Raw genomic sequence first — 26,827 nt, 5'->3', positions numbered from 1 at the left:
GGAAACAAGAAAAATCTCAAATAAGCAACCTAACCTTATACTTAGAGGAACTTCAAAAGGATTAAAACAAAGCCCAAAGTTAATAACTAGAAGGAAATAATAAAGATCAGGGGAGAAATAAATGAAACAGAGACTAAAACAACAACAATAAAAACAAAACAATAGAAAATGTGGACGAAACTAAGTGTGTTCTTTGAAAAGATAAACAAAACCAAAAAAACTGTTGCCAGACTCATCAAGAAAAAGGAGACAGGATTTAAATAAATAAAATTAGAAATAAAAGAGCTGAAGTTATAACCAACACCATACATATACAGAGTATAATTCTGCTCTACCAACAAAATTATACTCCAACAAATAGGACAACTTAGGAAAAAATGGATAAATCTTCCAAGACTGAATCAGGAAGAAATAGAACATTTTAACAGACTGATTACAATTAATTAAATTGAATCAATTGTCAAAAACTTCCAAGAAATAAAACTTCAGAATCAGATGACTTCACAGGTGAATTCTACCAGACATTTAAATGGGAGATAATACCTATGATTCTCAAACTATTCCAAAAAGTTGTAGAATAAGGAATACTTCCCAATTTATTATATCAGGACAGCATTACCCTGACACCAACACCAATGACAATATAAAAAAAGAAAATGACAGATCAATATTCCTGATGAACAGAGATGTAAAAATCCTCAACAAAATACCAGCAAAATGAAATCAACAATCCATTACAAGAATCACTCAGCACAAAAATAGTGTGATCTATTTCAGGGATTCAAGGATGGTTTAATATATGAAGTTAGGTTGATATGATACACCACATTAAGAAACTGAAGAATAAAAATGATGAATATCTCAATAGATGCATAAACAATGTTAGACAAAATTTAGCATTCATTCATGGAAAAACTTGAAACAGAGGGGATATAGAGGGAACATACTTTAATATGGTCCATAAATGACATAACTAACATCCTACTTAATGATAAAAACATGCAAGTTTTTTTTCTAACATCAGGAACAAGACAAGGATGTCTACTCTTGCCTCTTCTTCAACATAGTACTGAAAATTCTAGCCACAGCAGAAAAGAATAAAAACCATCAAATTATTAAAGAATTAGTAAAATGCCCCTGTTTGCAGATGACATGATATTACATTTAGAAAACCCTAAATACCCCACCAAAAAATTCTTAGAATAAGTGAATTGAGTAAAGTTGCAGGATATAAAATTAATGAACAGAAATCTTTTGTTTTTCTGTACACTAATAACAAGCTATCAGAAAGAAGTTAGAAAACAATTCCACTACAATTATATCAAAAAGAATAAATACCTAGGAATAAATTAACCAGGGATATGAAGGATCAATACTCTGAAAAATATGACACTGATAAAAAATAATTGAATACAATACAAATTAATGTAAAAATATCCATGCTCATGGGTTGGAGAATTAATGCTCTTAAAATATCCACACTACCTGAAGCAATCTATAGTTTCAATTCATTCTTTTTTTTTAAATTTTTGTAACGTTTATTTTTGAGAGAGCAAGAGGGACAGAGCACAAGTGGGGAGGGGTGGAAAGAGAGGGAGACACAGATTCCAAAGCAGGCTCAAGTCTGAGCTGTCAGCACAGAGCCCGATGTGGGTCTTGAACTCATAAACTGCAAGATCATGACCTGAGCTGATGTTGGATGCTTAACTGACTGAGCCACCCAGGCACCCCATCAATTCATTCTTTTTCAAGATACTAATATTTTTTAAACAACTACAACAAATAATCCTAAAATTTGCATGCAACCACAAAAAACTCTGAATAGCTAAAACAATCCTGAGCAAGAAGAACAAATCTGGAGGTTTCGCAATCCCAGATTTCAAACTATATTACAAAGCTATAGTAATCAAAACAATATGATCCTAAAACAAAAACATGTACAAAAATTACTAGAACAGAATAGAGAGCCCAGAAATAAACAAATGCTTATATGGTCCATTAATCCACTACTACAAGAATATACAATGGGAAAAAGATAATTTCTTCAGTAATAGTGCTGAGAAAATTGGACAGCTACATCCAAAAGAATAAAACTGGACCACTTTCTTTACACCATATATACAAATAAATGCAAAATGTATTAAAGATCTAAATGTAAGACCTAAAACCATAAAACTCCTAGACATAGGCAGTAAACTCTTGGTTATCAGGCTTAGCAATATTTGTTGCATTTGTCTCCTCAGACAAGGGATACAAAAGCAAAAATTAAATGACAATAAATTTCATATATTAAAAAAATAATAAAAAAAATCATTCACACAAAGAAAAACAAACAAAAGCAAAAATTAAAGAAAATTGGGACTACATAAAACTAAACCCCTCTTGCATAGTGAAGGAAACCATCAACAAAATAAAAAAAAAAAAAATAAAAAAAAAAAAAAAAACCTCTGAAGGGAGAATACACTTGCAAATGATATATTTGATAAAGGGTTGAAATGTAAAATATATAAATAACTCATATGTCCCAATAACAAAAACAAATTCTAAAATCTGAAAGGATGTGAATAAACATTTTTCCCAAGAAAGTAAACAGATAGCCAACAGATGCATAAAAAGATGCTGTCAATATCACTAACCATCAGGGAAATGAACATCAAAACCACAATGAGATATCACCTCACACCTGTCAGAATGGCTAGATTCAAAAAGACACACAAAAAAAGAAATCATATGGTGAGAATGTGGATAAAAGGGAGCCCTCAAAAAATTAAGTATTGAAATACCATACAGTCCAGTAATTCTACTAAATTTACTGAAGAAAATGAAAAACCCTAATTCAAAAAGATATATGTACCTCTCTGTTTATTGCAGTATTACTTATAAGAAGCCAAGATATAGAAGCAACATAACTGTCCATCCAGAGATGAATGGAAAAAGAAGATGTAGTATATATACACAGTGAAATATTACTTAGCCATACAAAAGAATGAATCTTTCCATTTGCAACAACATGGATGGACCTAGAGGATATTATACTAAATGAAGTAAGTCAGAGTAAGACAAATGCCATACGATTTCAATTGTATACAGAATCTTGAAAACAAAATGAATGAACAACAAAACAAGTGAAACAGATTCATAAGTGCAGAGAACAAACTGGTGGTTGCTAGTGGGAGTGAGAGGATGAACAAAATAGGTGAAGGGGATTAAGAGGTACAAACTTTTAATTATAAAATAAATCACAGAGATAAAGTACACTAATCACTAATATTATAATAACTTTGCATGGTGACAGTTGGTAGCTACACTTGTGAGCATTTTCTAATATATGTATATATGTTTTACACATAATATATATTATATATAATATATAACAATATAAATAATATATGTATATAAACTTATTGTATGTCAACTATGCTTCAATTTACAAAAACAAAAGAAAGAAATGGGCTGTGTTACTATTCTCCCTTAATGGAGTGAGATGCATTGCTGTAACTTTCTTGTGAGCAAACTGAAATAACATGACATGGCAGAATTGTTGTATCCAGAATATATGTCTTTTGATTATTTTTTGTCACACACTACACTATGTTAAACATATATGTGTATATATATATATATATATATATATATACACATATACATATATATATGTATATATATATACACATATACATATATATGTATATATACATGTATAAGCATATTCATACATGCAGATGCACATAAGTTGTGTATGTACATGTATACTGCATGTATGCATACACTGTATGTATAAATATAGCATACAACTTATGTATACAAATTGTATACATATTTATACATGCAGATGCACACAAGTTGTGTATATACATATATACTACATGTATGAATATATACTGCATGTATGAATATAATGGATTATATACATATGTATACATATATTCATATATGCAGATGCACACAAGTTAATGTCAACAAGTTGCCTTTTCTTTGGCAAATTATATATATGTATGTATGCATATATGAAAAATATGAAATACATAGCAACCTTTTCCCACATCTATTTAATCAGAGATTGTTCTTCCTTACTTTGTTTTTGCTATTGGTGGTACAGGGAGTTAAAAAATGACTCTAATTACCTGCCTAACATTTTGAAGCAGATGAATTCATATGGCTTCTGTACCAAAAGTTTATTTGAAACAAATAGTGTATTTGGAGTCAAAATGTTTAAAGGTTTTACTACAGTTGTCTCACAATCATTGAGTTTTTTAATAGGAGAATTGCCTGGTAGAGTAAATTAAAATTGGAAATTGAAGCTGCAAATATTCACAAAAGGAATCAGCATATGACTTTAAATTGCCAATAGTCTAGTTTAACATTTTTGTACTCTGTCGTCACAGCAACTTCAGACTCATCAACAGTGCTGCCCAGCAGGAGCATTATAAGGAGTCTGGAGAAGAGGGGCTGGTCAATATTTTATAGTTTCATCTACAACTTGTTCACCAGATAAATACTATCTTGTATTTTAGTCAGTTTTGCTAATAATACAAATGGGATGTTTCAAAATACTTTGGCTTTCCTCATCACAGGTTTTAATAAGGTGATAAAAGCCATAATAATTTTATAACCTCCAGGTAGAACAATTATTAGAAAGGGATATGCCTTATTAAGAAAATATGAATGTTCTTTGATGAAGTTAGAGGTTAAATTTAGAGGAGTGTAGCTATTTAGTCAACACTAACATTTTAATGCATTTAGTTCACTAATGTTAATATTGAAGCATAGGGTGTAAAAAGTTTACTAGGTCATATGTTTTTCTGTTTAAAAAATACTTTTAATAGAAATGAATAGCCCTAGTGTGCCATTGGGGGTAATTATTTGTATTCTCCTCTAACTTATATAAAGATTAAGGGTATTGGCTCCAGAACTAGTCTTTGCTCTTGAATCCCACTGGTCACAATTACTGCCATTACTGCCCACAGAGCCACTGACAGTATTTATAACCTCTATGTGCTTCAGATTCCTCATCCATAAAATGAGAATAAAAATACACCTTATAAGGATTAAATAAGTTACCTCACACAACTAGAACAATGTATGTTACCATTATTCTCTATTATTATTATTATTATTATTATTATTATTATTATTATTATTTCTTATTCAAGAAAATTAAAGGAAACTATGATTATAAAATATTTGCCATTGCAGATTGTTTTGGAGTAGCTTTTAAACCTCTTAAAGAGTACTTAAAGAGTAAATTGTTCATTGCCACAATTCCCTTTCTTCAAAGGGAAGAAAAAATTTAAAAAGAAACACATAAAATTGAGTATTTTATTTAAATAGTGATATTCAGTTTACAGAAGGTTTTCTCTCTTCTAATACACTATTTCCAAGACAGCACATGTAAGTACCTCTTCATTTTCAATGATGGAGTTCAATAAGCACTGATGGCTAAATAAGAGCCATACTTAGAAAAAAAATATTTTCCACATAATCTGATGCTTATAAAATCTTTTCAAGATTTCCATACCTGACATAAACTAGTTGTAGAAGCTGATGACATGAATATTGCAAGAATAAACTGAAGCCAAAACAGCACTATAACTATGAAATTCTTCCCTAAATTTTGCAGTAACATCACTTCCCTTATTCTTGATTCTGTATACTCTCCAGTAAACTCTACTTGCTTCCTACTGATAAAGTTGAAAGTTCTGGAGCCCCACTAAGTAATTTTGGCATCTCCTGTACTCTCAGAAGCAGGAGAATAAAATCACAGAGGAGGTGACACAAGGTCACATTCTTTCAAGACCAAAAAGATTGAGTTTCATTTAGGATGTGTTGTCTTTTCTTTTTTATTTTTATTTATTTTTGAGAAAGAGAGACAGAGAGCATGAGTGGGTAAGGCGAAGAGAGAGAGGGAGACACAGAATCTGAAGCAGGCTCCAGGCTCTGAGCTGTCAGCACAGATCCCAATGTGGGGCTGGAACCACAAACCGCAAGACCATGACCTGAGCCAAAAGTTGGAGACTTAACCGACTGAGCCATCCAGGAGTCTGTAGTATGCATTTTCTACAGTTTGAGAGCTGTGCAGTTGACTGAATTAAGCAAAAAGATGCATTTCTGCAGTTGTCTTATATAGCAAAATTATTTCTAAGCCATTTCTATATTGGTTCTCTCCATAATTCTTCAAATATTTTCCCTTATTTTTAAAGAATATTTTTCTCAATTTATTATAAATTATTTTATTAGTGATACATTTATATTTCATGATTGGAAATTGTTTACATAACCTATAAACCTACTTGCTTGACTGACCAATTATACTATTATTTGAATCCCTCAATAGTGAATAATATTGGAAAATTTTCCTAAGATAGAAAGTTATTCTATATAAAACCAAATTTATGTTTAGATATCTAACTCGATAAAATCATGTTCCATCATCTGAAGGGAAAAATTCATACATCCATCCATCTATACTCTGATATTTCTTTTTTACCTGGAGAAAAAAAATATATTTCCTTAAAATGGTACAAATTTGTCAGGAACTCTAGATAGTAATTGCAACCAATTTCTAACAGATCCTTTTGTTTTTATCACCACACAACAGATACATTTGTTTCAGTGGATCTAAAACACTTTGCCTCCTCAGTGCAATCATCTTTATGGTTCATGCAGTAATGACAGATTCTAGAAATTCTACTTTCATTATTTCATAAAAATGTGTATGGTTTTGCATATTTGTGTTTTATGGCAAGGGACAGTTTTTCTACATAAATGGTTTTAGAAAGCAAAATTTCACCTTTTACCACTTCCCAACCCTGATTGATGTTTTATTTTCTTGGATATAATTTGAAAAGTATTTGTCCCAAAGGACAAAGACCCCGTGCTAATTATAAGCAGATCAATTAAATTTAGGAAAGTTTTTCAATATCCTTTATTAAGCTAAAGTTTTACACTGCTTTACTCATTTTTATATTTTTTCTAATGGTATAATACAGAGATGGAATTAAAACAGATGCAGATTTCACTTAGGATTTAGAAATCTTCAAATAACATTGCTCTTGTGCTAAACAATGAAAATAGCCAGGTATTCCAAAAAATGTTTTAAGTTGGGGGGGCCTGGGTGGCTCATTCTAGTTAAGCATCTGACTCTTGGTTTCAGCTCAGGTCATGACATCATGGTTTGTGACTCTGAGCCCCATGTCGGGCTCTGCACTGACAGTGTGGAGCCTGCTTGGGATTCTCTCTTTCCCTCTCTTTTTGCACACCCTCCCCCCCGTCAAAAATAAATAAATAATCATTAAAAAAATTCTTTTAGTTGAGTAAGATGACAATATTTTATATCTCCAATATCTTGTGGTTACACAACTATCCACCATTGTCAAAATTCATTGATCTGCACATCTAAAAAGGGCAAATTTAATTGTAAATTACCATTACAATATTACTGAATTAAGTAAATGAAAGAAAATAATAAAAACGTTATGACATATTTAGCATTTCTAATGCCCCTATTCTAGAACTTGTGAAATTAATAAGTTCATTATTGATATCTCATATGCAAATCATTGTGTCATTAAAGTCTATATGTATATCAGGGCACCTGGGTGTCTCAGTTGGTGAAGCATCTCTCGATTACAGCTCAGGTCATGATCTCATGGTTCATGACATGAGTCCTCCATCCCATGCAATGACTGCACGGAGTCAACTTCTGAATCTCTCCCTTCCCCTTCTTTCTGCCCCTCCCCCACTTGTGTGCACATGTGCACACACACACTCTGTCTCTCAAAATAAACATTAAAAAATAAATCTATATGTATAATTTATCTATTGCTGCATAACAAATTACCACAAATTTATCATTTTAAAATGACACATTTGTTATTTCACATTTTCTATGGTCCAGTTTCTAAGCTGGCACAGCTCACCTGGGTCTTCTGCTCCAGTGTGTCTCACAAGAATGCAGTTAAGGATTCCCCAGGTGAAGGCCTGACTACAACATGATCTACTTCCAAGTGTGTACTGTCAAGATTCAATTTCTCATGGACTATTAGATGGAGGATTTTAGGTCCATGCTGGCTATTGGCTGGAGGCAGCCCTGTGTTCCTCACCATGTGAGCACCTACACTATGGTGACTTGCTTATGAAAAGTAATCACAGAGTGATATTCTGTCACCTTTGTGGTATTTATTGTATACCTTGTATCAAGTCACAGGTGCTACACTCCAAGGGTGTTAGTAACAGCAGGTAGATGCCAGTGGGAGCCTATGTTAGAAACTACCCACTGCACCAAATTAATAGAAATGCAATTAATTTGTGTGTAAACATAATATTTAGAAATTCAGGGCCTAAGCTACATGAAGATAAGTGGGATATTAGATAAAAATTTAATTAAAACTATTTTATATATTACATATTTTTGTTACATATTATAGTCACAAATAAATACTAGAAAATCAAATGTTTACTATGCATTCCATCATAGTCATTATGATACTAATTTTCTTTCCACAAATGTATTCCTATTTATGTTTCAGAATATTTAACATAGTTCTGTCCTGACTCAGGCATACCATATGTTCAACTGGTCTTAATTTCCTTTATTATTATGTTTTATAGTATCTAAATTTTGTATCTTAGAAGTTTTATCTTTGAAGACAATAGTATCTGTCATTATATTTATATGCTGGTTTGTGGTTAGTGATTTAGCATCTGATTTTATTTAGTATCTAGTTAAGCAAGTTGTCAAGAATTTCACTAAATTCATTAGCTAATACCAATGTGTGTGAAAACAACTTAAGCCCACTCTAAAACACTAATTCAAATTCAGTCAAAAAGTGTTACAACATATACTCAAAGGACTTAAGCTAAATTTTTAAAAATTAATATTCAGTAGTTTTTGATATTTTGATTTATTTTTTTTAAAGAGCTACATTATAAAAAAGTAATAATTTCTTTCAAATGCTTATTTAAGAGAATATATTTAATTTCTACTTTAAAACTTGTGTTATAGGGGAACCTGGGTAGCTCAGTTGGTTAAGTGTCCAACTTCAGTTCAGGTCATGATCTCATGGCTCATGATTTGAAGCACCATGTCAGGCTTTGTGCTGACACCTCAGAAACTGGAGCCTGCTTAGGATTCTTGGTCTCCCCGTCGCTCTGCACCTCCCCTACTCACTCACTCTCTCTCTCTCTATCTCTCTCTCTCTCTCAAAAATAAATGAACATTAAAAAATTTTTTTAAAGACTGAAAAAAACGTTGGGGATGTCATTGCTGGCAATTGTTTCCTGTATGAAAGGGAAGCTCATAGCAAAGGTTGCTGGGAGAAGAGTAACATGTTAAGATCCTGGAAACATCATGAACAAGCTGTCTATATTCATTTCTTATTTGGTGCTATAAAAAGGTAGCACACACCTAGTGGCTTAGAACAACACACATTTATTATCTCACATTTATGGAGATCAGAAGTACATCAATCTCATTGGCTAAAAGCAAGGTGTCTCCTGGGATTGTTCCCTCCAGAATATTTTAGGGTAGAATCCATTTTCTTGCCTTTTCAGCTTCTACAGATCATGTGCATTCTTGGACTGAAGACTCCTTTCTTGCATCACTGCAATTTTTGCTTCTGTTCTTGAAAACATTTCCTGTTTCTAACTCTGATCCTCCTTCCCTTACGATTACATAGGGCCCACTCAGATAATGCAGGATAATCTCCCCATTTTAAGATCCTTAAATTTTTATGTTTATTAATTTTTTGAGAGAGACCGACCGACCAAGTTGGGGAGTGGCCACGAGAGTTGGTGTTTCTGGTGATGTTCTCTGGTCCTTTCTAGTCTTTATTACTTTTGGTCTTTTTTGTCTTTTTTCCACTCAAAGGGTCCCCCTTAAATTTATTGCAGGGCTGGTTTAGTGGTCATGAACTCCTTTGGTTTTTATTTTTCTGGGAAACTCTTTATACCTCCTTCTATTTTGAATGACAGCCTTGCTGGATAAAGACTTGTTGGCTGCACAGTTTTTCCAATTCAGCATGTTGAATACAACCTGCCAATCCTTTCTGGCCTGCCAAGTTTCTGTGGATGGTATGAAGCAAACCTGATCTGTCTTCCCTTACAAAGACTTTTTCCTTTACTGCTTTCATAATTCTTTCCTTGTCTGTTTATTTTGTGAATTTGACTATGATATGCCTTGGTGATCATCAGTTGTTGTTGAATCTAATGGGAGTTTCTGTGTTTCTTGGATTTTGATGTCTGTGTCCTTCCTCAGATTAGAAAATTTTTCTGCTATCATTTGCTCACAGGAGCCTTCTGACCCTTTTTCTTTCTCTTCACATTCTGGGACTCCTATACTTTGGATGTGATTCCTTTTCTTTTTCTTAATGTTTATTTGAGAGAGAGAGAGAGAAAGAGAGAGAAAGAAAGAGAGGGAGAGAGGGAGAGAGAGAGAGGGAGGGAGAGAGAGAAAACCAAAAAAAACATGAGCAAGGGAGAAAGAGAGACAGAGGGAGACACAGAATCTGAAGCTGGCTCCAGGTTCCAGGCTGTCAGCACAGAGCCTGAGGTGGGGCTTGAACTCATGAACCATGAGATCATGACCTGAGCTTAAGTTGGACGCTTAACTGATTTAACCACCCAGGCAACCCAGATGATATTCCTTTTTACTAAGTCACTGAGTTCTTTAAGTTTTGTACTATGATCTTTTGCCTTTGTTTCCTCCTTTTTTCTGCCTCAATATTCTCCTTAATTTTATCTTCTCTATCACTGATTAGCTGCTCTGCTTCCTCCATCCTTGCCATCGTGGCACCCATTCGAGATAGCATCTTGGTTATAGCATTTTTAATTTCATCCTGATTAGATTTTATTTCTTTTTTCTCCACAGACAAGGATTCTATGTTTTTTTTCAACCCCAGGTTATTGTGGTTCTAAATTCTAGTTCAGAAATTATGCTTATATCTATGTTGATTAAGCCCCTGGCTATCATTTCTTCCTATTCTTTATTTAGAGTGAATTTCCTTGTTTTGCCATTTTGGAAGAAGAAAAAAAAATAATAAAATTAAAAAAAAATTAAAATTAGAAAGTAAAAACAAAACAAAAAAAATCAAATAAAGGAAGATATATCCTAAGTGGGTTTTGGTCTCCTTATTGAAAAAAGCTTGATAGAATAGAGAAAAAAGGGGGGAGGGGGAAGGTAATATAAAAATAAAAAATAAAAAATTATATGATAAAATATAATAAAATGAAATAGAATGATTTTTTTAAAAAAATAAAAAATAAGGTAAAAAAAGAAAAATAAATTTTTCTCTTTCTGTATGCAAGAAAGAACGAATGGAAAAAAGAACAATTTAAGCAAAAACAGAAGCAAAGAAAACAAATAAATGAACCAGCAAAATGAATGAAACCCAAATGAAGTTACATCTAGTTTCCCCTAGAACTGAAACTATGAAGCCCTCTATAGACTATACACCTAGCAGATGGAGTGACTTGTGCTGTTCTTCTAGGGGATGTGCTTGGAGGGTGCAGTTGGGCAGGGCTTGGTGTAATGGTTCCATTTTCCACTAGGTAGCATTACTCAGTTTAGCATACTGGAGTGAATCAGTGTGGTGTGCATGAACATGAGTGCACATGCGCATGTGCAGGAGGTGGAAATGGCTTCATCCATGGGAACTTTTCATTCTCAGCAACCCATTATCAAGCACCTCTCCATTGTTTCAGGACTCTGTCCACTCCCTTCCTCTACCCTGTGTCCAAGCTGCCTGCCTTCCAGGTGGCACCTCCCTTCAGAGTTTTTATCTCCAATGGGATTGTGTTTCAAAACCACACACTTCAGAGACCCCTGTGGCTTGGACCTGCCAATTCTCTTGGGGAGGGTCTCACTGAGCAGTAGCTTGTCCCATAAAATATTCAGGCAATCACTCAGCTGCAGAAGTTCAGAGATTATGACAAATCACAACACAGCCAGTGCCAGGTTTCACTGTACTCTTACATCTTTTTCCCAATACCAGACATGTGGATGCTCTCCAGGGGGTCCACCAGCACCTTTGCCTGTGGGGAGGCCATATGGCCTTTATCAAATTCACTCCAAGCAGGGGAACCGCTTCTCTCCATGTGGCACATGAGTACCTCAGACCCTGCTGCCTGTTCCTGGGGATTTGCCCTACTTCCTCACCAGAGCACTGCCAGGCACTGAGCTCTAAAACTTCAGACTCTGAGCTCCACTGTTTATAGACTCCTGGTGGTATTGAAGCCCTCTCGTTTCTTCCCATCAATGGTTTGGGGAACAGATTTCTTGTTCAGTCCCCTGCAAGTGTTTTCACTCTTTCTCTCCAGCTACTTTCAGGGAGTGCATTTCTTTCGTGACCCAATGTGCCACAATCTCCCCCCTTCTCTTTCTCTGTCCTCTCTTTGCAAAAACAGCTCTCTACTCTCCATGCTTTGCTCTCCCCCAGTTCACTTCTCCACACCATGTACCTGATGAGTTCTGTGGCTCAAGTTATGCCGATTGTTGTGTTAACCCCAGATCAGTTTCCTAGGTGTTCAAAATAGTTTGGTGCTGATCTAGCTGCATTTCAGGAACAAGACCAGCTCAGGGACTCCATGCCACTCTGCCATCTTAACTCGTCTCTCTACATTTAATGTTAACATCAGTCTTTCTGTGTCAGATATTTATTTTAACATTCTTTGCAACTTATTCAGTTTTTACACATAGATACTTCTAAGTCTTTAATGATTCTTGACTATTGCTCCTTAATTGAGGATCTATTCAGTAGAAAGACTGTGGATTATAACACACTTTCCTCCAATTAAAAATTGCTTAATGTTTCAAAGCATTTTATTTTTTCACTATTAAACATTTTATCTTGTAAAATTGTATTTTTATAATTTCAAAGATATATGTTGCTTTAACCACACAGCCCACTTTAGGAAAGCTGAGAAAAAGTATCTACTCCATTGTATTATTTATAAGCAAGGGTTTGCTTTAATATGAATGATCAATTTACTTCCTGTTAACCTTTTTGTCAACATATCAGAAAAAAAGAAGTTGCAGCATTAAAAAAGACCAGTGCGTTGTCTGATGCACACTGAATTATTTATTTGTCTTTTTGGACTATAAGATACTTATTCTTTTTTAACTAGATACAATTTAAGTTATGTGTTAGGTATTTTTTTCTCATTTTGGAAAAGTGTTTCAGGATAAAACAGAGTGAGGCTGTTAGTTTTCATATATATATATATATATATATATATATGTATATGTATATTGATTCATTTCATTGGAAGATGTTTACTGATTTATGTAATCATTTATTAACAGGATATTTACTGAATGTATACTACTTGCCAGATACTGAGGATAAAACAAATTAAGTAAAGCCTTTCTGTTATGGAGCTTACAATCTACTGTCTAAGAAGTATATAAATACAAATCTGTCAAATAATTATAAAATACTACAAAGATAGAGCAAATGCACAGAAAGTAGAGATCTGAGAGAAGAAGGAGTAACAATGTTTACAAGTGCTTTCAATAGCTTTTAAAATCATTACTGAATTTTAGGTTATATAAGAGAATTAAGAGATCATTAAATAAAAGCTCTTTATTTTACAGATGAAGAAGATATTGCTGCCCAAAGTTGGGAGCGGAATAAATCAGCCAAGATCTTATTAGATCTATATATTGGCTAATTTAACTTAGAAGCCAAATCATGTATTTTCAAATGCAGTGCCTACTTACATTACTAACTTGTTACAGAATGTTCCAACTTTGCTCCTGAATATTATACCTGAAGTAAAGGCCAGAACCTTTTATCCTGTACTCCTCTCTCTATCACCATATTAAAAGGAGTATTGCCCATTCTTTAAGTTTTTTTAATAGTATTTTTTTCAGATATTTCTTACACTTTCACATTCTTTCTTACTCTACATTTATTCATTTGGACTTTCATGACTATTTAACACTGGAGAATAAAGGATGTATTAATGTGTGTGTGCATATGTGTGTGTTTGTGTTTATGTGTGTGGCCACTACATCAAGTAGTTTAGTATGGAATAAAGAGTTGACACCTAAAACACATTTGATGCATTTAATGAGGCACTTTCTCAGCCAAGACTACTGTAAGAAATGTTCCAAAAATAAAATAATTTACATATATATTTTGACTCTGTGTCTCCTGCAGTGCATTCATTTGAGCCCCAGAAAGCACACATTTAAAAATCGGGGAAGAACTCTGGGAAAGATGAGTAGAGTTGAACTGGCTCATTTCTTCATGCTCTTAAAATATGAAAATGAGTCTTCAGCTGTAAATGAGGACTGAAATCTCCACTGACTTCAAGGGTACATCTGGGCTATAAGGCCGTCATATGTGCTAAAATTTATCCTGAGTACAAATTGGAGTTCCTAGCTGTGAGAAAAAAAAATTAGGGTTACTTAAAAATATAATCAGTCAACTGGAAGCTTATTATTGTGTAGTCAGTAACCATCTGTAGTCAATAAAAAACTACCAGTTGGCCTAAATATGTAGAAGCATACTGGTCACTTGTGTTTCGTCTTAGATTTGGTCCTATGCCCATGTGCACCTGTTTATCCATGCCCAAACACTGTCATGTAGATTGCAAGAGGTAATAAGTGCAATGCTAATGAGATACTCAATACACCTGCAGGCAAGCATGTTCAGATTTTTATCCACATTTGCTTTAGAACGAAGGTTCTACTACTCAGTGAAGGTATGCCAGCAAGTTTATATCCGCAAGCCCAACTTTAGTCACAAAAATGAAAAATAGAAACATACAGATGAATATGGTCTACATGTACCTTTATTTCATGAAAATTTAAGTTTAAATCAGGGTTGCAAAACTTTATAAATTGTTTCAGGAATTACAGTGATTCAATATAAATGAAATCACAGCTGGCATTGATATAAGACTGCTGTGAAGAATAGCTTTGCTTAAAGGTGCTGCTATCACTTGGTCAAGGGTTGTTTAAAAGTAGGAGAAAGGTCTATGGAATAAAAATAATAAATAGTGGAAATAAATAAAAGGGAAAACTATTGATATAGCATGAAAAATATAAAATCCATTAAAGTAATAACAGTTCAATCTACAAAAATTTCTCAAGGTATCTTGTAAAATAGCTCTGCATGATTCCTCTTATTTTCAGGCATGATGCTCTATATAAATGGGTTCAGGTTCTGTTACTGGTATGGTAAAGTGAAAAGCTTTAACCACCATCAGAAAACCTGCAGTTGTCAGAAAACAGGAGTTGTCACTAATGTGTGAATTTGAGAAATTTCTTTACCTCTGTGATCAGCAGTTTCTTAATTAATAAAAAGAAATCACAGAATAATAACTCAAATACCTTTACTTTAGAAGTGAAAAGACTCAGCTCAGAGATAAAGTAATTTGCTTTATATTGTCAACTGAAAAATTACAGCTGAGGCTAAAGTTTACATTTCCAGACGTTGAGTTTAATGGGTTTTTTCAGGACTTTGCTATTCAAAGTATGGTCCCTGAAGGAAAAATATCAGTGTGACTGGTGAGCTTGTTAGACATGCAGAAAAGCTGTCTAGATCCCAGAACTAGTGACTCAGAATCTGCATTTTAAACAGATCTTCTGAGTTGGAAAAGCAATACCTTGCAATTTACTGCCTTCTCACTCCGTGGTTGATGTGGGGGAACAAGTGAGTTGATAAATGTAAAACAAACTATGCTCAATACAGTTATAATGCAATATAACTGTACTTAATGGTACCTCTAAAAGTGCTTTTAATTCAAAATTTGGAATTGAATAAGAATTCCATTGTATAATTTTACCAACATCCTCACATTTATCAAAACCCCATATTCCAATGAATTAAAAATTTTTCCAAGTCAAACTGACAATAACTATTTTAATTAAATATTCATGGAGTATGATGCAGTATTTAATCTACAAAAGATTTCATCCATGAATGCTAGAAGAGTTACAGAATTTATATTTTCTCTCCGTCTCTCAAAATTTGTTTTATGATTAGATGCAAGCAAAGTTATAATCTGAGAAGCATGAGGAAACTGTGCAAGAAGGTAGCAGTGGAAGTAAATTTTCACACACCCATTTCTGATATATTCAAAGGAATTTGTTGTCCTTAAAGTGATAAGAATAGTGGTACCAATTTTAAATTCTCACTTTTTAGATAAAGAAACTTAAATATGGCAATTGCATATTCTTTGAAATAAGCATCTTAACTTCCTTTCTGCTGTGGGCTCAAGTGGCTGGTGTTGAGATGGGCTGGTGTCAGGAAGGTGGTGCCAGTCTGGACCAGACGCTATTCTGGACACAAAGCGGTCATTGTGAAGAACATTGATGATGGCATCTCAGACCATCCCTACAGCCATGCCCTGGTGGCTGGAATTGACTGCTATCCCTGCAAAGTGACCGCTGCCATGGACAAGAAGAAAATCACCAAAAGGTCAAAGATCAAGTCTTTTGTGAAAGTTTATAACTACAGTCACTTCATGCCCATAAGGCACTCTGTGGATATCCTCTGGGACAAGACTGTGGGCAAGAAGGATGTCTTCAGAGTCCTTGCTCTTAAATGCAAGGCCCAACAAGAGGCCAAGATCAAGTTCAAGGAGAGGTACAAGATCAGCAAGAACAAATGGTCCTTCCAAAAGCTGTGGTTTTACATATGTTCTGTTTCAGTCATTAAAAATAACAACAACAACAACAACAACAACAACAACAACAACAACAAGAAATGCATCTTAAGTGCCAAACACAGTACTTGAATAAGTACCAAAAAATTCTTTACAAAAAACTGGGGGGTAGGGTGGCATGAGGCAAAACCTTTTTTCTTTCTCGTCACCTAATAGAAGAAGGAAGGAAATGGGATTGAAAGACTGTTATCACCAAAGAAAAAACATGACTTCTCAACAAAACTGAAACTTAAGATTCCTTTGTCTTAATCCCATTTTGAGAGGAAGAGACATTCATTTGAGAAACACTGTACCACTATGACTAAAAAGAGGTTTCTGCTCTTCAAAATACTGGACAGAATAAAGTAAAATGCAACATAATCTTTATTGCCAAAGATGCAGTCAAATATAAAAAGAAACAATAAAAACAAAAAATACAGAACAAGTTGATGCAAGCTGGGCTCTATTTAATAGTCTTAAGTGCAAATGTATGAATATGTAATAAATAAACTATTTTAAGTGATTTTGTTTCTGGAGTGTGATAAACAGAATAATGTCTGCACAAAGATTTCTACGCCCAAATCCCTGGAATCTATGAATATGTTGTATAATATTGCAAAGTGAACTTTGCTGATATAATTTAAGTTATGGATTTTAAAATAAGGACATTATCCTGGATTATATAATTTATCTTATATTAAAAAAGCAGATTTTATGTGGATGCAGGATTGCTATAAGAAAGACATACCTATAGACTTTAATATGATTTGAGAAAAAGCAAAATCATTACATGATAACATAAAGCAAAATGGAAGTAAAGGATCTAAAGCTGGAAATTGTAATGCCAGCAAAGGAAAGTTTGATAATGTTAAAAAGAGGTTTGGCTTAAAAATGTCAAGCTAACAGGAGAAACAGCTTCTGCCAACCAAGAGGCAGTAGATGAGTTCCATTAAGACAAGACACCATTAAGATAATGACTGAAAAGAAAGGATATTGGCCTGAACAGGTTTTTAATGCAGATGAAAGCATCGTGTTCTGGGGAAAAAAATTCCACAAAGGACACTTACTAGTAAGGAAGAGAATCAAACACAAGGTTTATGGTGGGGATGGGCTAACTCTACTGTTTTGAGCAAACTCAGTCTGGGTTATGATCAGGACTGCCTTTATGTAAAGCTACTAACCTTTCAGCCTTGAAGGAAAAGATAAACATCATCTACTAGTCTTTTGGTTCTACATGACGACCTGGACAATGAGAACCATTTTTCTGGATCAGTTTCAGTGATATTTTGTCTCTGAAGACAGGAAGTACCTTTCCATTAAGGGAACACTTTTTAAAGTTCTTTTGATATTGGACAATGCCCCTGGCCACCCAGAACCCCACAAGTTCAACTCCATGGGCACCAAAGTAGTCTACATACCCCCAAACACAACATCTCTACACCAGGGGAGTTATAAGGAGTTTTAAAGCTTAATACACAAGATATTCTTTAGAAAGAATTGTCAATATCAAGGAAGAGGACCCCAATAGAGATAACATGATGAAAGTATCGAGGGGTTACACCAATGAAGATGCCATAGTATTTAGAGAAAAATCCATGAAAGCTAGAAAGACTGAAATACATTTTTTTCCTGGAAAAAAGTGTGTCCAGATGTTGTGTATGACTTCATATGAATTACAACAGAGCCAATCGAGGCAATCATTAGGGATTGTCAATATGGCAAATATGATTGGGAGTGATGGGTTTCAAGATATGATCTTTGAGAAATACAACAGCTAATAGACATCACACCAGCATAATTAACAGAAGAGTGACTTGATGGAGAAGAGTACTTTTGGACCAGTGCCAGATGAGGAGATTAAAAAAAAACAAAACAAAAAACAGAAGCAGTGACCAGAAGCAAATTGACATTAGACAATACGGAAGAAGGGTTCTTTCTGTCCAGACTACTTTGACTTCTTTAACAACATGGACCCATCTATGTTACAAGTGCTGAAACTAAAGCAAAAGGTGGAAGATAGCTTGGTTCTGTACAGAAACATTTTTAGAGAAATTAAAAAGCAAAAAGCCACATAGAAATTACAGTGTACGTCTGTAAAGTTATACCAAGTGTTTCTGCATTTCCTGCCTTCCCTTCTATTTACTCCCCCCCCCTTTTTTTTTGCTTCTGCCACCCCTGAGACAACAAAACCAACCACCTCTCTTCCTCCTCAGCTACTCAGGGTGACAATGACATGGATGAAGACCATTAACATGTTCCACTGCCACTTAATGAATAGTAAGTAAGCGTCATGCCTTACAGTTAATAAACATCTCTTGTGTATGGGATTGTCTTCATGTGAAAATCAAGTAACTGTACAGCAAGAACTGGAAGAGACATTTTTGAGTCGTCATCATCATCATGTATTCAGTGTGTAGGACAGTATGTTCAAGGCTTGTATAAAAATGGATAGCCTATCTTTACATAGGTGTGAGGTGAAAAATATTCAATATAATGTGTTAGTTTTCTTAATGTTCTGTAACTTTGCTTTTAGAGAATTACATTACCATCCAGGAGTCTCTCTCTCTCATAATTCAAGAAACTGTATACCAGTCTGTCGTCACAGGTAAGTGTTTTTTAAAAAAAATGTAACGTTTTCAATATTGTATCATCAATGTGACTGTAATACAGTATCCATAAAAAGTTTATATCAATGTATTTATTAGTATATAGGCTAGACTACCATGAAGCAATTTTATTGATTATATTAGGCTACCATAACACATTCATATTGCTACTTTATCATTAATGAATGAGATATTATACTTGTAAATAAGTATAATTTTCTTTTTATGATTATCTTCTATTTTTGAGTTATATTGTTAGCATTATATATAAAATCTACAGTGTTTTTAATCATATAGGATAATATAGATATAGGTAATGACAATGTATCCTGTAAATACATGGCAAAATCACAGTATGAAACTCACAGTATCAATTAACACAGTACAGTATGGTAAATATATGGTAAATCTTCCTTATGATTTTCTCACATATTCTTTTCTGTAGCCTACTTTTCATAATACAGTATATAATACATATAATATACAAAACAATATGAATTACTAATGTCCCCATTTGTCAACTAAGAAGTTAGAGATGCTTATTAAAATGTTGAATAATTTTTGAGATCTACTAATTTCTACAAATACCAACTTATAATTTAATAAGGTATCTTGATAAAACTGATAACAATGCTTGGACTCCCAAGTGTATATTTTTTGAGTACTATTTGCCCAACACTGCACTACATTCTTTACAAAATGTATCTTAACCCTCAAAACCTTAAAAAGTAGGTATTTTTTTCTATTTAATAGACATTGAAAGAAGATCGAAATACGCAATTACTTATCAGAAGCACCACAGATCCATCCAATTCTGACTCTAAAATCTAAGCTCTGATTACTACTACAATGTTTCCCCTCAGAGTACACTGCTTCAATTTATATAAAAAGTATTTCACGGGATTTATTTATGTCAGAATACTGCCAAGGTCTGTTATCTATGAGAGACCCTAATTAAATTAGGGATTTGGGGCCATTTAATGAATAATTACTAGTTTTTTTTAATTGAGGGCATTAAAAATGAATAAATAAGTTGAGGGCATTAAATGTAAATATAAGCGAATGACATCTGAGTTATGATGACAGATTATTCCAAATCCTCTAAGATATATACAGGAATATCCTAAGTAAGAAATATTTTGTTAGTGTAATGCTCTTCCCCATTATACTTGATGGTCAAATAACATTTAAATCTCTAAATGATTAGAAGTAGGTTTGTTTTCCTTGAGGATAAAAATGTACTAATAGTCAAAATTAATTATCCTAAAAGGCACAGTTCTGTATTCTCTCCTCAGAACCACATGTCACAGCTATGAATAGGCACTTCTCAGGTAGCCTGTTGCAGAGAGAATGGACTCCCAGCTCCAGCTGCCACCCATCAGAACCCCCAAAATCTGTGCTGATGCCACATTCCCACCTGCAAATTTTTATGTATTGTGGGGCTATTTCTACTCTTCTTGGAGCCTTTGGTTTGATGACTTTCCATCAACCTGGTTGATGGCTGCCTGTGCCACCCACCTCTCCTTCTGGTCTTTTCTCACAGGTGTCAGACCTTTTGGCAGTCAATGGGCTCTCCTTGCCTATGCCTGCTCCCCTGCCCTTTACTCTTCAAGGAGATCTATTGTCCTATTCCATTCTGGTGAACACATTGCAGAGTACCTGAACTGACACATTAAGTCAATAAATCCTTTCCTAGGAATAGGACTGGAAATGAGTCAAAAGTGAACTATTGAAGTTTATTTTGAACATCATTTCTAAGACCATTTGTTGAAGGTAGGCACTTGGAAGTAACTTGAAAAAGAATCTGTTAAACTGCCTGATGAATAAAGTGTTCACTTCCAACCTTGAGAAAAATATGTGATTCTTACAGGTCAATCCTCTTACGGGAAAAAAAAGCCAGGCTTTCCAAGTTCGTAGTGACTCAGGTTAGGGGTGGCAGCGAGGGTTAAGGGGAGGGTGAAATGATTGAAAATGCCCTTCACATGATATACTGCACTGTTCATTGGAAAGAGATACTGCTCAAAAATTGATTTCACGTATAAACCTTGTGAATTAAACTCCTTTTGCTAAGAAAAAGAATAATATCAACTGGGCTTTGGTTTCAGATCTAACTTAAAAAGTATAGTACTTTTTTATGTGCTTCAAAATTAAGTTAGTTATAAGTAGAGAATTTGGAGCTTTTTATAATCAAATTAACTTATCTATGCATCCAGTTATTTATTCATTCAATAATTAGTGAACTAGTTGGGGAACACAATCTGCAAGGGATTTGAAATACAGATGAAATAAAACACAGTTCTTGTCACAGTCCAATTAAAGTGTCAGACACCTCAGTGAGCAATTTAAATAGTGGGAAAATATTTGTGGTAAGTAAAACATGAATGGAGCAAATTATATTTTTAAAAACTGTCTTCTCATTGATTTTCCCACTGATTTCTAACAATTACATTGTGAGATAGGCAATGTATTCTTTTCTTCATTTTATTTTTCAATATTTGGGAGGGTGAACTTGTACACTGGTATTTATCAAATTTAGTCCATTTCCAGTATTTCATATAGCAATGTGGACAAATATAGCATAAAAGAAGTAATAGTCGGGGCGCCTGGGTGGCTCGGTCGGTTAAGCGTCCGACTTCGGCTCAGGTCATGATCTCACGGTCCGTGAGTTCAAGCCCCGCGTCAGGCTCTGTGCTGACAGCTCAGAGCCTGGAGCCTGTTTCAGATTCTGTGTCTCCCTCTCTCTCTCTGCTCCTCCCCTGTTCATGCTCTCTCTCTGTCTCAAAAATGAATAAACGTTAAAAAAAATTAAAAAAAAAAAGAAGTAATAGTAATAACAAATTTTAAATTCAATGCCCAAATTAAGGCAGGTATGTTGTAGTAGTTTCATAAAGTTATTTTTAGCTATAGTGAGACACTAGCACTTCTGAAAAATATGGTATGTCACACATTTATATTTTAATTTGGAACATTTGTTATGAGATGAAGCTGAAAACCATGCCCCTTCCCACATGTGTGACTAAAAATAGCAATACAATCAATAAACAGCCATGAAAGAATTTTATCTTGAGGTTACCCTTCTTAATCAAAACAAGTCTTTGAATGGATTCCGTACTACGCAAAGATGGTTAAAAAAAACTGGTATGCAATATGGTGATGATGATTATGCATTTTCCCTAGTAGGTTAAATATAGTACAGAATCTTGTTCAGGCAACTAAATAGACAATACAACTTCATAAATAATTAAATGTTCTAATAAGTCTGCTCAAGGTAAATCTAAAAGTGTGATGATTCAATGAAATTATCCTGAAGACTTTGAATTATCAATTTGACTCCCAAAACTTCCTCAGTTACACAAAAATTCAGTTTTCTGAAATTATTTTTAATTTTGACATATTTCTAGATTAAAATGCAAATGTAAGAAATAACACAGAGAGATAAGTATGCCTCCCCATTTTTTTCTTTGCCCAGTAATAACACCTTGCAAAACTATAGTACAATATCATGATCAAGATACAGCTGTAGACAGTGAAGATAAAGATTTCCATCCCCACAAGGTCAATTAGTTTGCACTTTTATAACCACAACCACTTCATTCTAACTCCCATGCCTCATTAACCCCAAGCAACCACTAATCTACAACCTATTTCCATAATGCTGTCATTTCAAAAATGTTGTATAAATGGAATCATACAGTATATAAACTATTGGGATTTCACTCAGTATAATTTTCTAAAAATGTATGCAAGTTACGGCATGTGCCAATAGTTTGTTCCTTTATATTGCTGAATGATATTCCAGGATAGGGATGTACCACAGTTCCTTTCACTATTCACCTGTTGAAGGGTATCTGAGTTGTTTCCTGTTTTTAACTATTATGAATAAAGCAGCTGTAAGTTTTATGTGTGTTATGTGAACATATATTTTCATTCCTCTGGGTGAAATTTCTGGTTTTACGTTAGTTACAGAAACTTCCAAAGTGTTTTCTAAGTGGCTCACCATCTTACATTCATTCCTAAGAACCAGTTCCTACAAATCTTCATCAGAATTTGGTGTTATTACTACATCTTAGTTAGCTTTTATGATAGATGTGTATCTCGTTGTGGTTTTAATTTCTATTTACTAATGGCTAAAGATTTCAAAATCTTTCATGTGCTTATTACCCATCTGTGTCTCCCCTTCAGTGCAATGTTTATTCATGTCTTCTGCCTGTTTCTAACTGGATTCCATTGTTTTTTTTTTTTAATGTTTTCTGGTTGTTGTTGTTTTTTTTTTTTTCACATCTTCAAGATAGTGGTCTTCTGTTGGATACATAGTTTGCATTTATCTTCTCCAAGTCTGTAAACTATATTTTCATCTACTTAATATGCTCTTTAACAGAAAAAAAGTTCTTAATTTTGATGCAGTCCAATTATTAATTTTTTTTCTTTCTATGGATTGTGCTTCTCATGTGAATTGTAAGTACTCTTTGCTTAGTTCTAGATCCCCCAAAGTTTTTTTTCCTAAAAGTTTTATAGTTCAATATTTTATATTGAAGTACACAATTATTTTGATTTGACTGTTGTATAACATGTGAGACTTAGATTGAGGCTTTTTTTTTTTTTTTTTTTTTTTTGCCTATGGATGTCCAATTACTCCCACCTCGTTTACTGAAAAGGCTCTTGTCTCCACTAAATTGCCTTTTAAATTTTGTCAAAAAATCAGTTGAAAGTATTTGTGTGGATATTTGTGTATCTGTACCCCTGATTTATGTTTCTATCACTCCACCAACACTATATATTCTTGATTAACATGGCTTTATAAAAATCCTTTACACTGGGTAGACTGATTCCTCCAACTCGATTCGTTTTCAAAACTTACTCAAGTGTTCAAGTTTGACTTTCCATATACATTTTAGAATAATTTTGTCCATGGGTCAAAAAAGTTTGCTAAAGTATTGATGGGAATTGTGTTAAATATATACAAGAATTTGGGTACAGATGACATCATTACTATGTTGAGTATTCTAACCTATAGACAGTATCTCTCTCCCTTTATTTAGATCTATTTTGACTTCTTTTGTCATTATGTGTTTTCAGTATAACAAGTCCTGTATGTTGTATTTTTTGTGTACATTGTCATTTTGAGTTTTCAGTATACAAGTCCTGTATAAGTCTTATTATGTATGCATCTAATTATTCCACTTTTTAGGATTGTAAATGATAGTTAATTTCTCATTCCTGTGCCCACTTGTTGATCGATAATAAAATTGGACTTATTAGTTACAACTCAGATTAGTTCTAATTAGTAATAGTTTGTGTTTATAAATTCTGTGAGATATTTCTGATTGGACTAATCTACCATCCTCAAGTAAGGACACTATTATTTCTTTCTTTACAATCTGTGTTTTATTTCTGATTCTTGCTTTATTGCACTGGCTAGAATTTCTATCACTATATTGAATGACAGTGATAATAATAGCTGTTCATGGGATTGACCTTAGCAGGAAAGGATTTTATCTTTTAAGGTAAGCTGTAGATATTTTACAGTTGCCATCTACCACATTGAGATGCCCCGTGTTCCTATTTTTCTGAATGGTTTTACCAAAGTAGTGAATTTCATTTTTTCTCATTCTTTTGTCTGCACTGATAGGAGTTTTCTTTATCCTCTTAATATGGTGGGATACATTAATTGATTTTTGAAGACGTACCCAGCCTTGCATCACTGAAACAAATCCCACTCAATCATGATGTATAATTGTTGACTGCTATTTGTTCTTAAAGATCTTTGCATAAGAGATACTGATCTATATTCATGAGCAATAAAACGGTGGTTCTCTTTATTTTTTTTATGTCTGTTTTGGCATTAAGGTAAGGCTTTCTTAACAAAATGAATTGAATAGTGTTCTTATTGAGTTTTCTGAAGAGATAATTTAGAATTAGAATTATTATTCTTTTATTCTTTTTAAATATGTATCATGAATCATTTATTAATGAAGAGAACATTCAATGCTGACAAATGAGATTGGCACTCTCATACATTGGTCTTACTGTTTTTGCAATCTTTCTGGAAAGCCATTGGCAATATGCATCACAATCTTTAAATGTTAGAGTTTTTAGCTCTAAACTATTTATTCATACCGTCTCAGTGTATGTTCAACAAGCATATACATATAAAAAGATGAAAAGAAAAATATTTAAGATAGTTATTTCATCTCTGGGTAATGGGATTCATTTTTTTCTTCTATGTGTTTTGAAAATATTCTATTAAATATATGCATAGCAGTTAAGATTTCTAGATTATACAGAAATTGAAATACAAGTCACAGTCATTACTAGGAGTATGGTTTTGGACAAGTTTCTTAAATTTTTCCTCACATATCAAATAGATAGGATATATACATGTATTTGGTTATACATGTATATATAATAATGCTGTATTTGGTAATACATGTAAAGTGCTTGACTATTATATTCTGAAAAAGGTAATTTGAAAAAAAAAATATTCAACTGGTGGACTGTAAGGTGTTACTTCCCACAAAGAGGTTTTTAAAATACAACTTCATGTAGCAGTTGATGAATACCTTTTACTTCATTTTAATGTCTACTTTCAGCAGCAATCCCAGAAGAAAATGCTATTTTAAGAGTTTGTTTAGATGAAAAAGCTCATTTTTCATTTACATTTAGGCAATCATTCTCTTGACAGAAGGTAAGCAAACTAATGTTGCATGATAAAGCCCCCATCAAGTATCTCATACTGAAGCACAGATTCCAAACCATAATTTGTAGTGTTTGATGCTTTCATCCAAAATGTATTTTATATCCTCTGTGACACATGAAATCTCTTGCATGTTCCTATCAGGGTAATGGAAAAGGAAACAACAGGACAGAGATTAGACTATGAAATATTAAAGAGTTTGGAGCCCCAGATATTCTGTATGAAAACCACTAGGCTCATGTTTGCTGCTCATTAGTAAGACCTTGGCCCAAAGACTCATTTTTTTTTCCAGAGATTATAATTTTTCAGTTCCAGAATTGGGTCAAGAGATGGCAGCCGTGTGGTCTGTCCACCTGAAAGGTGATGGCTGTGGATTAGGAACACTTCTTGGTGACACTGAGATGGTCGGGGATGTGGTACTGTCCACATCTCCCAGCCCTTCCCCACCCTAGTAGACAGGATGCCCTTCTTTAATTTTTTATCATTGTATAATGTCCTTCTCTAATGCAATTCTTTATTCTGAAGCCTACTTTATCTGATATCAATAAAGTCACTTCTGATTTAATATTTTCATGATCTATTTTTTCATCCTGTTTATATTATTACATTTGAGGTGATTTTCCTATAGACAGCATATATTTGGGAGATTTTTAAAAATTTATTCTGCCTTTATCAGTCTTTTAATTGGTATATTGAGACCATGTACATTTAATGTAAGAGGGATAGGTTTGAGCTTAAGTCTGTTTTATTTTTGTTTTGTTTTTTTCCTATGTTTCTGCTTTATTTTTGCTGCCTTCCTATGGGTTAAATGATTTGTTTGGACTTCCATTTGGGTTCATCCAGAGTGGGTTATTTTTTAATTGAAGTACAGTTG

General features: G+C 33.7%; 1 protein-coding gene across 1 annotated transcript; it reads left to right on the top strand.

Annotated features, from left to right (window-relative positions):
- The first annotated feature begins 14,649 nt into the window (after positions 1-14,649).
- Positions 14,650-26,405, top strand: LOC122230329 (60S ribosomal protein L27-like). Its single transcript, XM_042956130.1, has 3 exons — positions 14,650-14,706; positions 16,228-16,648; positions 26,263-26,405. Exons 1-3 carry the CDS (start codon positions 14,650-14,652, stop codon positions 26,403-26,405), a joined length of 621 nt encoding a protein of 206 aa, XP_042812064.1.
- The last annotated feature ends 422 nt before the right edge of the window (positions 26,406-26,827 follow it).

Source organism: Panthera leo, chromosome A1, assembly GCF_018350215.1.
Source record: "Panthera leo isolate Ple1 chromosome A1, P.leo_Ple1_pat1.1, whole genome shotgun sequence".
In the NCBI taxonomy this organism is placed as follows: domain Eukaryota; kingdom Metazoa; phylum Chordata; class Mammalia; order Carnivora; family Felidae; genus Panthera; species Panthera leo.
Note: the sequence above shows the minus strand (reverse complement) of the source record. Positions and strands in the feature narration are given on the sequence as shown.